We start from the raw sequence: 14234 nt of genomic DNA on the forward strand, positions 1-14234 counted from the left end.
ATATATTTAATAAAAACATGCAATTATTACACAAGCCAATACATTTTTAAAAACTGCTTTTCATTATTCATTTCACAATGAATTCCTATCTGCTGCCATTCATTTCTGACTCTAACACAGCATGTGAGGGTTGAAATAAGGACACACCTTTAAAAACTGATTGGGTTATTTCAAAGGTTAAAGAAATAAAATTTGAGCAAATAGCTTTATCGTTATCATTATTACTATTTATTTTTGGGGGTGGATGTTGGGGCCATTTATTTGACTCTCTGTCCATCAGGGAATTTTCACATCCAGAGAGTATAGTGTGTTTAGTATCAGCTGCTAACGGCCAGCTCATGAATACTGAGGATGGGTCAAATGCAGAGGACAAGCTTCCCCCAGTAGGATCTGTAGTTGTAGCATAAAAAATAAGGGTAAGCAGAACTTAGTTTAAATTATTCTTCATTATATCCTCCTGGGTAACAGCACCAAAGAGGGAGTGTGGGTACTCAGTATAAGTCATTAAAATAACAAAAACAAGCTCACTCTTGAGAGAAAATAAAAGGCTGTAGGTTCTTTCTTTATTTTGCAGAATTCAAATTTCACCAATGTACTAATTTTTAATGGCAGACACTGGTGGAAAATTCATGTAAACTCAAAATGCTCAGACATTTTTCAGGATATCATTACATTCAAAATCTTCAGTTGAAACTAGGAACTTTGTTTACTTTCAAAGATTTACTTAATACGGCGACGTCTGATACAAATTTGTTTAAACGTTTCATATATTTCAGAAAATGTAAGAAAATACATAAAAACTGATCATAAATTACCACTTCTCTTGCATATGTTTTTGTAAATACACCTATAAAACCACACGAGATCTTATCATAGATTCATTGAAATGACTGAATGCTGATTTCACTATTATGGTATTCATACATTGCATCTTGCCACCTTCTTAGACTTGTGACCTGTCCACATGTCTTCGTCTATACTTTTTGTTTTTATTCATCTTGTGTCTCTCATCATTTTTATGTTGAGTAATGTACATTGTTAAAAAATGTGCTGTACAAAAAAATTTGACTGCTTTGAACACATCTCAAACAACTCTCTTAAGTCTTTTGGTTTAACCCTCCAGTGATACTGTCACCTCTGTGATAACTTATATACCCACTGATATAGCAGCCGAGTGATGAGAGCGATGCTGCTTTGTTAGCTCTGCTCTCCTTTTCTTCCACAGAGAGATGCATCTGTTCAGTGTGACAAGTTCGGCAGACATTACTCATGTTTCCTGTCAACATTTTGGATGGACTCCAGTGGGTTTGCAAAGGGACATCATTTGTTTTCTCCAAAACAGCAAGTCAGTTTGAGAAATCCTCCGGTGTTGGTCTCCCCAGACTATAAAATATACTCACAGCAGCCTCAAACATGATTTAATGATTTATATAACATTCTCAGCCCTTTCTTAACAGGCATTATAAGTTATTTATCTCTGTACAGTGACTGTCTTACAATGTTGAGGAGTCAGTGGCGTTGTGGAGTCCTAATGAAGGCAGAAGAAGGTGTCGTCGTTGGAGCAGAACAGGTTTAATCCCTCAAACGTTTATCCTGAAATTTGTCCTTGTTAGTTCTGATGGCTTAGAAACTGATGACAGGCTAAGCTGTGACCTTTTTCCTGACATGCATACAGTGGCTAAAAGACATTAATCTTCCTTGACTTTCACTGACATTGTGTGTCTTTAAGATCATCCCAAATGCATGTCAAAGCTACGAATGTTTGCACGTACTGCACACACATTGTTATTTATCACGCTTGTTTGAACATTTTCAAATCCAGGCCTCAAATTAAATTAGGGTAGGAAGCTTTAACGTATAATAATAACTCTGAAAGAAAACATTCAAAATACAGGGCAAGTTAGAATTGGTATTTACAATTTTTAAAAATAAATTTATCATGAGAGCAGATCATTGTTGATGCTAGCAAGTATGTCTAAAACAAGACTGTTACAATAGATAAAGAAACAGATAAATCATTTTGTACATTTCAAGAATAGTGTTCATTTCATGTCATTTAAGGCTCAGTACAAACAGCCCATTCACCTTCTTTGTGCACCAAGGTTTTAGCCACTTATTGCAACAATAACACACATTTTATTCCTTGAAAAATATATTAGCAAGCTTCATAGAGACTGTCCCTGAGCTCAAAACCCCTTCGACTGACCCTGAAATACACAACATTTGATAGATATGAAGATTTTCACTTAACATTCACATACAATACAATATGAAAATGTGAAAAGCAGATGAGGTGAAGGAAGTTACATAAAAGGCAGTATGCTGAAGGATTTAATGATAAATATTTATTTATTTAGAGATGACAAGCAAATATGTAGGATTTGATGGAATATGTAACACCCGACTATGAAATACAATTACATTTTGTACTTGTGAGGCTGTGAAATGCAAATAGCCGGCACTTTGTTGTTCTTTCATGGTTTGGTCGTGTTCTACAAAGGGTTTTGCTTTTCATAAGGTAATGTGCAATTTAATTTTCAACAAACAAATCTTGTTTACTTTCACTGGGGATGTGGAGTTCAAGGGCTGTAAATTGGAAAACACAAGATAAGTCATTTTGATTTCATAATACTTTAACTGCCCGCTGAAACTGCCAATTTACATGATGAACAAGAGCACAAACACACCTCCATGTCTCTTTGTATATCTTTCTGTCTCTCTCTATACAGTAGCTTTTTTTTCCATCCGACTGCCAAGCCAATTTTATGCAAACCTTTTGAAATGTCAGGGGAAATAAAATGTGAATTTAGAGTATTTTCCATCACACTGGTGGAATCGAATAAATTGGCTTCCTGAATGTCAAACACATCTGCATGAAAACTGGGGGAACTGAATAAGAAGTGTGAAAGTCGCTGTCGTTGTTACTGTTTAGTGTTCCTTTAACCTCAGAGACAAAAACAAAGAAATTCACTCTGCAATGTGCTAATACAAAAGCTTCATCAACAAACCCAAACCAGAGTGGCAGTGAAAATATATTTTATTTAACAAGTCACTAATGGTTAGCATAGATTTATTCTGAACAAAGAAATGACACATCATTCCAACACAAAGGATTTTTCCTGTTTTCATTTGCCAAAAATTATTTTGATGGTATCACATCTATTGTCTGTGTCTCATTCTCTAAGCCTCCCTCCATCGTTGCGTGACGCACCCTCTCTACATGTGTGTGACACTGAGTTGTGAACAATTCCATGGCAAAAAAATAATTATGACAGAAATGACAATAGCATTCACAGACTAGAATAAGAGGAGGTCACTGACTGTCAGCAGGAACACATGGAGGAAGCAGAGGAATCAATTCACACTGTTATTGAGAAATGGCAGTTAAAGACAATGGTTAAAGCAAAATGAAAAGGGCCATGTTCCAGCGCTGTCACACTGAGAAGGAAATATATTGAAGGAAAGAAAGCAAGAGATAGCCAAAAACGGAAATAACCCTGGTTAACACATACACCACAAATATTTTGACTGAATGTGAACCAAATTGAAAACATTTATAAAAAATAAATAAAAAACTAAATAGAATTACTACCTTGTGGTTGTAGGCCTCCATCAACATTAAAGTTAAAGTTTACATCTGTTTAACATGGTACCACTTCATCATTTTATCCTATCAGACATTTGTGTAATATTATCATAATTAGAACATTAATTAGTTGAGTTATCGTGTTTTGTGAGGTCACAGTGACCTTTGACCACCAAATTCTAGTCAGTAAATCCTTGAGTCCAAGCGGACATTTATGCCAAATTTGAAGAAATTCCCTCTAGGTGTTCCTGGGATATCGTGTTCTCAAGAATGGACCAGATATCAGGTCACAATAACCTTCACCTTTGACCACCAAAATATTTCAGCCTTGAGTCAAAGTGGAAATTTGTGTCAAATTCTGAGAAATTCCCTCCATACGTCCTCAAATATCCCATTCACGAGAATGGATTGTGTTGAAAAGAATTGATTTTGCTCCAGAGTTTTGATGCTGGTTAATGCTGGTCTGATCGGGCCATAATAGACACAGATTTACTTGATTATGTATGACTTGATATTAAGCTACATGTACTTATTTTTTTAATTAGCTTGAGAACATCAGCAAAATGTCTAAGAACAGTCAACTTCACCTCATCCGTAACAGTTTACAGACAGAAGAAGCCACAAGCTGGTCGAGTTCCTCACTTTTCTTCAGCTCTGTTTCTATTCCCGTTTGTTGAGTTCCTCTTCCTCTCTCATTTCCCTTTGTGCTTCTTGAACAGGGCGTACAGGACCTTCAAGGTGGCAGTGTCGTCCTGAGAGACAATATCTGCCACACAATCAGGAGACATTTAGTGCGTATTTATAATGCACCTCCAGCATCTAACAAAGCCACTAATGCAGTGAGGACATGATAATGCTTTCATCAACATTAGCAACATTAGCTAATAACTATTCTCCCAATCTATGCTAACAGGTCAGGTGGATATAAAAGAACAAACATTAGATGGACATTTAATCAATACGTCCTTGGTGAGACGAGATCTCAACAAAATTGCACTCTGTTGCGAGATGCACTAACTGAATAAATGTGACATTAGGATCGACTCCACCACCGGCTAACCTAATTAATGCACACAGCGCGCTCTCCTTTTTTTAGACCCTCGGTGCCGGGATTCCTCATTCCATCACTGTAATTATGCCAGTAATTAAAAAGACACTGAAAGTGAATTAAATTAGCCACTTGCTCCTGGCTTAGATTAATTGTACTGGTCCAAACATTAACAGTTATCATGTTGAGGATTTGCTTCACAATTACAGGCAGGCAGCGAATATTGTGGAGAACTTCTAGTGAATGTGATTCGAGCTCAGAGTCAAAACAGAGCGTCTTGTCAATAATGGATCTGCAGGGTGGTGAGGGAGATCTATTTGTATTGATTGATCCATACAATAAGATTAGTCAGTTGCTCTATTTTTTTTGAGTGGACACCCAAAACATAACATATGTGATTGTTAATATTAATCTCCTTCCAAAACCATGAGCCCTAAATTACATGTTATAACAGACTTCCATAACCAGTCTTCTACTCAGGATTTATATCAAAGCTGGCTGCAGGGATTTGCTCCCATGTATCCACAAGTCAGATCAATGTCAAAGTTCCTGCAAAAGGTGTTGGATTTGGTTGAGGTTCCGGTTCAGGGTTCTGTGCAGGGTAGTCAAATTTTCCTCAACAAATGGGATAAAACATTAATTTATGGACCCGGCTTTGTGCACCGGGCTGGCCTAAGATTTTGATATTTATTTTAAAAGCACCGCATGGGCTTCACGAGCTCGGTCGCTATCTACCTCCGCACCCCTCAGATACTTTGACCATTTACTTTTATTTGATTAGAATCATTTCAAATGAGTGTTTAAGAGTGTTTAATGTGAAATCAACAATTACATAGGTAGTCTTTCATGTCAAATAACTAAAAGTGAAGAGGTACTTTCTGCAACATCTCCGAAACAAATTCACCAAAACAATCAGTTTCCAATGAACCCACACTCACCTTTTTTAAACCAAGTAGAAAGCAATGTTGTGCTTTTCACTGATGTATGATCATATGGATGAATGCACACACTCTTAACAATCGTGATCTCACGGTGGGAAATCTGACAACTGGGAGTTGCAAGTTGAAACTGACAAACACAAAAATGAACGAGGACTTTTTACAGGCGACTGATACAATCGTAATATCTCTGGGATGTGTCTGATACCTGGGTGGTGCACAGTAGCAGTGCTCATGAATACAGATACCATATCTTCCTCCAGACACACAAACACACACAAACACACACACAGTAGATGTAGCCATGGCGTTGAAGTTAAATCCCTGTGTCTATCAACGGGCACCAGAGTGGCATCGTCCCCTTGAGATTGTCTCCCTCGCCGCGCCTCTCTAAATGAATGATGATGACCTCGGACTGAGACAATCATCCACGGTGATCGAGACACTAGTCACATATTCCGCAAGCAACTTCATCTTTACCTCCAAAACACTGTCGAACCCGCACTCCACAGAGCAGATTAAATCAAACTACCCAGGCAATCCCCCTCCTCTTTCACCTGATATACAAACAGATTTGGGCATTTCCCTGTCACTCTGATAAATGCTCTTGGTAGTTGATAACATCCAGATTAGTTTGACATTGCCGTCTAGGAGCTCCGGTGTTGTTCTGTTGCAATCATTATACTCGCAGGCACTTCTGTTTTTTTTGTTGTTGTTTGTTTTCATCCTCAGTGCCTGGCATTTTAATTTGATTGTATTCTGTTGCGTGTTGAGTGTGTATGCTGTGTGAGCAGTGTGTGTTATTTCCTCACCTTGTGGATCAACATTGGAAACTTGAAGGCCTGTGTCATTAAGGAGATCAAAGGCCAAGGTCACGTTGTGAAGCTAGAGGTCAAAGAGATTTAAAAAAAAAAATGTCAAACACAAAAACCAGACATTGCATTTCTCAACAATAGTAATATTAGTAAAATATATTAGATTCTGTTTAATTTATCCACTGATATATAGGAGTATAGTTTTGGTAAAACGTTTAGTAATATTTGAGTGGTGATATCTTATAGTTCCAGTATTGTACAGTAGGTACTATAAAGTAACACATGTCTTAAGCGTTGGAAGAAGTTTTCATGTATTTTACTTATGTAAAAGTATCAATACCATTGCATAGAAATACTCAGTTACTGTTAAAGTCCAGCATTAAATTAGGTCAAATTGCTAATTTCAGATTTATGTAAATTATATTATTGGATAACAATCAATGAACATGTCACCTAAATTAAATTTAACATATATGTTGAGTTTTAATGATCTATGAAAGTCAAATTTAATATATTGGCTATAAAATGGTAAAAAAAAACAAAAGGGTATTGTGAATTGTGGAATTATAGGTCATCATACATTCTAAAATTATGTGAGACATATTCTACCATAAGGTATTATGGATCAGGCTTATATGTAACGTGTTTATAACCAGAAGTGTCAATTTGTGTTATAAAGTTATTCCTAAATTGCTCATATCTGTGATAAAAGAGCCCTTTTTAAAAGAGAAGTCCCATAGCTTCAAGTGAAGTGAGATCAAAGATATAATTTGTGTCACAGATGTAATAATGCATCTACTTTAATTATGGGAATAGTAAAATATTCATTTCATCATTTCTAATATTGTAATAGGTATAATGTGGGTTCAGGTTTCAGTACTGAAGCTCATTATCCACCATGCTCTTGTGGGAAATTAGAAAAGCTAAAATTTGAAATTAAAATAAAAAAATTCATGACGATATTACAGAAGTACTTTTAATGCAGCCTGTGCATATCTACACTTTCAAAAAAATATCACTCAAAAATGAAATGAATACTAATTGAAATAGGTCATTTCTCTTCTGACCGGTTGATTTAATAAATAAATAAATATGTTGCAAATTAAACTCACATGACCTGTGAGCGACTACAGGCAAAATAATGATGATGATTTACTTATAATGGTAAGTATTGTGTGTGTGTGTGTGTGTGTGTGTGTGTGTGTGTGTGTGTGTGTGTGTGTGTGTGTGTGTGTGTGTGTGTGTGTGTGTGTGTGTGTGTGTGTGTGTGTGTGTGTGTGTGTGTGTGTGTTCGTGTGTCTGTCTAGTATCTCCCCGCTGACGATGCACTTCCTTTACTAATGTGTCAGGAGTCCATACTGTACCATCTCAGAGTGACTGACGGGAGTCAGGTTGAAGTCATACAGCGGGACGAAGAAGCCTTCCAGCTGTCCGATCAGCAGCAGCAGAATCACTCCGTCAGCGAACTAGACAGGAAACACACTGGCGGTTGGAGCCCGTCCAAGGCAGGTGATATAATCTCAGAGAAGGGAGTCTATTCTTATTTACAGGAAAGCTCGTAAGTTCTCCAAAGGTGTTCAACTGTTTGTTCTTTTACCTGTTTGTCCATATCTGCCACCTGCAGACCCATGGACGACATATTCTGGTTCACAAAGTGTAAGATGGCCTGAAAATGGACACATTTTTGGGAGTTTGAACAGGATGGTCTTATTTTGCTGACATATTAGGTATGTGTCAACATATTTGAAATGTATCAATACTCACTATTTCCTTTAATTTTATAGACCAAATTATGAATCAAATATTCAAATAATAATAAAAGTATGCATAACAGTCACTATGACCAGCCCAGATTGAAATAAGTTGATCTATCAATTGTTGATTGACAAATCAAATGACAAATAATTGGCAACTATTTAAATTAGCAATTAATCATTGAAGTCACTAATCATTTCTTTGGGGTTTTTTGCAGAAAGCAATATGATGGCATCCCATTGGGCTTTAGAAACATTTTTCACAATTTCATGAAATGTTATAGCCCAAATGATTAATTAATTCATCAAAACAATAACTAGCAGATTAATTGATAAGAAAAATAGTTGCCTCAAGCCCTATTTGAAATTGCTAATTGGTTTGATCCATTCCTTTCCCATTTGATCATTTCTGGCATCATACATCATGTTTATTTTCAGGTTTATTATTATAGTTATTTACATCCTGTCACACAATAACATTTGCTCCCTCACTGCTGGTAGAGAAGCGACAGTTAACTTATCCTCTCCTTGTTATACCTTCTTCACCGTGTTGACCTTGTGAGCCTCAAGCTTCAGCAGTTGCTCGATGGGATCTTCCCCTGGGTGACCAGACAGACAGAATACGGTGTTAAATTCATCGAGGGCTGTAACGATGCTTCAGTGACATTCAAAATGTCAACTCGGCTCAAACTACGACAGCTTTTACTCACTTTCAGTCTTGCTTAGGGAGTCTGAGCCTTTGTCCCTGTTGAAAAAGACAAAAGAAAATACATGAGGTGTTTTCTCACATCCACAGAATAGCACTGGACAGAAAACCCCTCACCACTTTTCTGTCAGGACCTCCATCTGTACATCTGATTTGATTCCACTTTTGCTCACCTGCATGAAAATGAACGGAAATTAAGCAGAAATTACACAAGGTGTGTGTTAAAAGAAATGGAGAAGAAAAAAAAACGTAAGAGGAAACTCACTTCCATAATCACAACTTCCACCGTCACATTCGGTGGCAAATCCAGTTCAGGCTGGAACGCTCTCACCATGGCAACCAGCAGATGAATAGTGGCCAGAAGGTCTTTGTTGTGGATGACTGACAGGCAAACAGAGAACAAAACACACAACAAAAAGAACACAAACTGAAATTTGCAACTACTGAAAATTTTACATCATAATCATGAAATAAAACCCTGTTTTTGATACAATTTATGGTCTGCATTCTTTTTCATCAATAGCCATTTTACAGTATGTATGTAAGCAACAGCACCTTTTCATTGTTATTTGTGTTGTCTGAAGAAATCAAAACTCTAGCAACATTTACACACACATTGTGCGACCAACATTACATTGTTCTTTAAACTACAATTGTGTTGGAGTTGTGACACCTTCAGACTTTTTTTCCCCCCAATCCATGTTCTTTAGAAGCAGGTGAAGTAGTGCCAGAAATGTCCACTATGCTTAGTGGCAGAGTCCGCCAATCCCGTGCTGGATTCAATTGCCTATGCAATTCCTACCCATACAGGATTTACAGTTAATGATGCAGCATGTAATTCACCTATTTTTTGTTAGCCTCATTGTTCACTGTCTTCTTAAAGCCCTATGAAACATTTCCTACGACTGCTGCTTCACATTTAAAGTATACAACTGGTCAAACATGGGGTGGCTTTCATTGTGAAGCAGTTTCAGGAAATGCATTCCATTTTACAGAAGTAAGTGCTCATGACAATATCTTGAAACCTAATAAGACAAAGGTCACTCAGTTTACGTCCTTTCAGTCATATGATTCATGAAGGTAAAGTTCAGATGATGCAATTCACAGTTAGGTGTTCAGTTGTGAAAATAAATAAAATGTTCTCACTCATTGCCAGGGAAAAAAAAACAAAAAAAAACACTGACAGTTGATCAAAACAGAACCCCATCATGTTTATCTCCACCAAAATCCCTCACAGTTGGTGTAAGCAAACATGGCACCCTTGAGCTATCACCAAATCCCGATGTAATTGGAAGTCGTTGCCAGAACAGAACATTTGTTCTCTTGTTGATTCAAACCCAGTCAGCTGCATGACTCACGTTTGACGTTCCACTTGATCCGACTGCTGTCCTGCAGGCCCAGTCTCTTGTCCAACTCCTCCAGGACCATTCCCAGCTTTCGGATCTGAGCAATGCTGGTCAGTGCCATCTCATCCACGGACACGTTCACACCAGCAAACCTGGCTATGGAAATCAGGAATTTATGATTAATATTATTTTGACTTTATGACTTTATGGCTTTATGAGGATTATAATTGTGATTATGGTTATGGTTATGGTTATGATTGGTATTAGTATTATTATTATTATTAGTAGTAGTAGTAGTATTAGTATCAGCAAAGTAATAATTATAAAAAATATAGAATAATCACCATTTATAATTTCATTTGATTTAATATAAATTTATTTTATTTTATTTTATTTTATTTTATTTTATTTTATTTTATTTTATTTTATTTTATGATAACGTTTTATAGGCAAGGACTTTGTTTTGGATATTATAATGACAAGCTTTTAGGTGAACTACAAGGGTAATGATTTTTTCATCTTCAAATTTAGATAATGATTAATTGGAAGTACAGCAATGATAAATGAGAACAATAGCCTTTCATACAAATGTGCATTAACTCACACAGCAGGTGATGAAGCACCAGTCCATCGTACAGATCCTCCTCCAGACTCTGAACCACTATGTGCTCCGGTTTCAAAGTACTATTGATCCAATAAACCAGTGCCTACCAAAACACAATTTATCACACAGTCAGATACAAACAACTGACGCTTTCATCTTCTTGCATACATTTTTCTGTTTCCAATGTGCCAAATGAAAAACAGCATGACACCTTGTTTTGTTTTTTAAATTCTCTTAATCAATTTTCAGAGATAATATGTTCCTGAAGTAGATGGAAATGATGACAAATCCAAAATACTCCCCCCAAATAACTGCATTTTATTTGTGTGCCCTCCCGACTCTCTATATGAGACATGCCAGGCTTATTGAGTTATTCACTCTTTCACTGCCGCTTGCATGAAGCACTTGTGTTGCCATCTTTTCCAATCAAAACCTTGTCCAAGTCCAGCAGACTCTGACGACGACTCCTGGACGTGACTCTCTGAGCTGTCTCCCATCACCTCTCATAATTATGTTCATTAAAATTTCACCAATCCTTCCACCTATCTCCCCGCGTCAGATATTATTCATGCTCTTTGCTGCACACATATACATGCAGGCTCTGTAATGTATTTCCTGTGTTGCATTCATCTCCAGCCCACTCAGGATACACTCCCTGTGTAGACCAGGATGAGCTTTGCTGCTGCAGTAAATGTTTAATAGAAGACATAGATTCAGACAAAGCTCTATATGTAGATAACAGGATTTCATCTCTTACCTCCTTTAGCTTTTCTAGTTTGGGGTCTTTTAAAGACGTTGGCTGAATGAGCTTCTGCTTCTCTCCTGTGTGAATATACAAACAAACTGCATTGTTCAGATTGTGTTGTTTCATATTTTACAACCCTTTACATGCTATAATTCTGTGATTGACAGCACTATTATCATTTCTAGAACTTTAAGTATTGTATTCAATAAAAAGCAATAACACTGTGTTTGCTACTTAACAATATACACACATATGCTTTTTTTCAAAAGCCTCCCTGACATGCATTTCATAATGTATTTTTCCAACTGTTCCCCGCAGCCAATGGTTTCCATTAATTTCCATATGGTATGGAAATCAATTAGACTGCAACTTGCATAAGCTTTGTAATAAGTCACATCAAACACTTAATATGCATTATTTTCTATACATCTTACATTATTGAGGCGTGATAAAGCAGTTTAAAGCTTCTCTATTCAATGTCTTTTTTTGGTTTTAGTGTTTTCAGCTCATTGTTTTGGTTTTATGGCCCACAACTTTTCTGTTTTTATTCACTCTCAATGCTCTCAACAGAGTTGTTCCCAGATGCACTCAGCCATTTCCACAAAGAAAAGCTCTGATTAACCAACCAAACAGTAGACAGGCCACGTAAGCGACTGTCTGGTGAATATAGTGAAACACTTAGCAGCTAAGAGACAGATATTGCTCTCAGGAAGTGGTGGAGACCAAACCATAGCTCAAAAAAGGGTCTCTATATGAATGATTATGTTGCTCTCCTTGTCTGCTGGATGGGTCAAAAGGCAACAGTTTGCTTACAAGTTCACCAGAACAACTTAAACAATACAGACTGACTTGACATGTCTGCACATTAACTCGTGCAGTTATGGTTACACAGAAAACTGTGTTAAAAAAAAAGGTGCAAAAATTGACAAATGTGATGTGGTGTGCTATGGTCCTTATAAACAATAGCTGATCTGAAACTTCAGCAGTCTAAATTAAACAAAGAAAGTGGGCAATTCCAAAATGACAGTCTTTTGAATATAAAATTCTGTCATTTCTTCCAATATGGACAAGACGAATTATTACAGCCACCAATAACCGTTTCAATGTACATATACTTAGGTGTGAGTTTTCTTTCAAGACATATTAAACGTATTACACGAATCATGATTGACTGACAAGATATTCAGCGGTTTACTGAATGCACTCATACCCTGAAAAGACTCGATGTCCACAGTGTCTTCTTCTTTGTGATACTCAAAAACAGCCGCCTCCATCGCTCCTCCTCAAGATGAGATATTCAACACCTGTCTGCAGAACCTGCAGAGAAGAAAAGCTTGAATACAAACCACAAAAGAATGAAGAAACACTTTCTCCATCATCATGTTTGTCGGAAAGTTTCTCTCTCTCTCAGCAGGGGCTCAGTGAGTCCTTGACCATAATTTGCTCAACTTCCAACTGCTGCACGGAGTTACTTGCTGACCAGAGTGGAAGATGCTGATTGCACTGCCAGGCAGCTTACTGTTGCATGAAAATCCAAATTTCTGCTTCTTGGGTACAAAGAAAAAAACAATTTGTGCTCAGTGGTTTTCGAGAGTTGGGTTTTGAAAGGGTTTGTTTTATGACTGAGGATGTTAAGAAGTTTCTAAAAACATGTTTAGTTTCCTCACTTCCGTTTCTCTTTTGCAGCGGCACGTTAAACAGATCAAGTGCTGCAGCCCCCCCCCCTAACAGATTTGCAGGGCTGCACCTTTCCCTCTGAACATTATTTTGAATCACAGGGTCTTGAGACAAAGCACAGCAAACACATAGAGCAACACTTTCAAAACAGACGTGACCTGGAGCGTGTCAAACTGTTGTTTCCTGGATGTGAAGAAGAGAAAAGCATGTGTGTTTTAATGTGTGTGTGGTTTCCTTTTTCCTGAGTCTGACAGTAACTTTCAAACAAGGTCACAAACAAAACGCCTTTTTGAATGAGCTTACCTTCGACACTTTCGAGGGTGACTCGAACAGAATCGGATGACTTCAGCTGAATTGAGTTCCTTAACTGATGTTTCCAACAACTGTCAAAACAGCAATATAAAAAAGGGAGGGCTGCTTTAAAGGAAAATGACATGTCACAGGAAAGGGAAGATAAACACATATGAGAGGATGTGGCAGAGAAGTAGGTAGCACTTCCTCTTTCTTGATACTGCCTTTGCACAACGTTTTTCAAATAAGGGCGGTATATTCTTTGTCACGGACTGCATTTGAGACTTTAATAATAAGTATGTGTCGAGAGAAAAAGAAAATAGGGAAGGCTCTTTGGCGCAAATGAATTGTTTGGAAAACCACGCTTCAGGAGAGCCGAGAGAAACGTGACGCTCAGAGGCCTGAACCACTCACACATCTCCATCTGTGACCGGATCAATTCGCTGTTGTCTGGTCTCCAGCCTTCTCCATTCTCCAACAAACAACAACAAAAAGAAAGAAAGAAAGAGATAGAGACAACACAACAAAAAGCTCTGCATGCGCACCAGTCTAGTTGAAGAATAGGAAAAAAAAGACCACCCATCAGCCAGACGAAGGGGCAATTTGGGGGATGTGGAAGGTTACCATAGCAACAAAGGAATGAGACAAGAAAATAACGGTCTAAAATAAACCCATAATTCCTTTAGCGAAACCCAAATTGCAGGAATTGGCTGTTCCAAAGCCA

General features: G+C 37.4%; 1 protein-coding gene across 2 annotated transcripts; it reads right to left on the reverse strand.

The window, feature by feature from the left end:
• Nucleotides 1-2305: 2305 nt before the first annotated feature.
• parvg (parvin, gamma) lies at nucleotides 2306-13645 on the reverse strand. 2 transcript variants are annotated; one of them, XM_054619715.1, is made up of 13 exons: nucleotides 13523-13645; nucleotides 12753-12859; nucleotides 11555-11619; nucleotides 10798-10900; nucleotides 10206-10349; nucleotides 9113-9228; nucleotides 8968-9020; nucleotides 8852-8886; nucleotides 8679-8740; nucleotides 7985-8053; nucleotides 7752-7853; nucleotides 6385-6457; nucleotides 2306-4352 (listed from the first exon to the last, which is right to left on the reverse strand). In XM_054619715.1, the coding sequence occupies exons 2-13, from the start codon at nucleotides 12814-12816 to the stop codon at nucleotides 4279-4281; spliced, it is 960 nt and encodes a 319-aa protein (XP_054475690.1). In that variant the 5' UTR covers nucleotides 12817-12859; nucleotides 13523-13645; the 3' UTR covers nucleotides 2306-4278. The 2 variants fall into 2 exon arrangements, with proteins under 2 accessions (XP_054475690.1, XP_054475689.1); XM_054619714.1 differs by having other exon boundaries at nucleotides 2307-4352; nucleotides 8965-9020.
• Nucleotides 13646-14234: the final 589 nt, after the last annotated feature.

Source organism: Anoplopoma fimbria, chromosome 19, assembly GCF_027596085.1.
Source record: "Anoplopoma fimbria isolate UVic2021 breed Golden Eagle Sablefish chromosome 19, Afim_UVic_2022, whole genome shotgun sequence".
NCBI lineage: Eukaryota > Metazoa > Chordata > Actinopteri > Perciformes > Anoplopomatidae > Anoplopoma > Anoplopoma fimbria.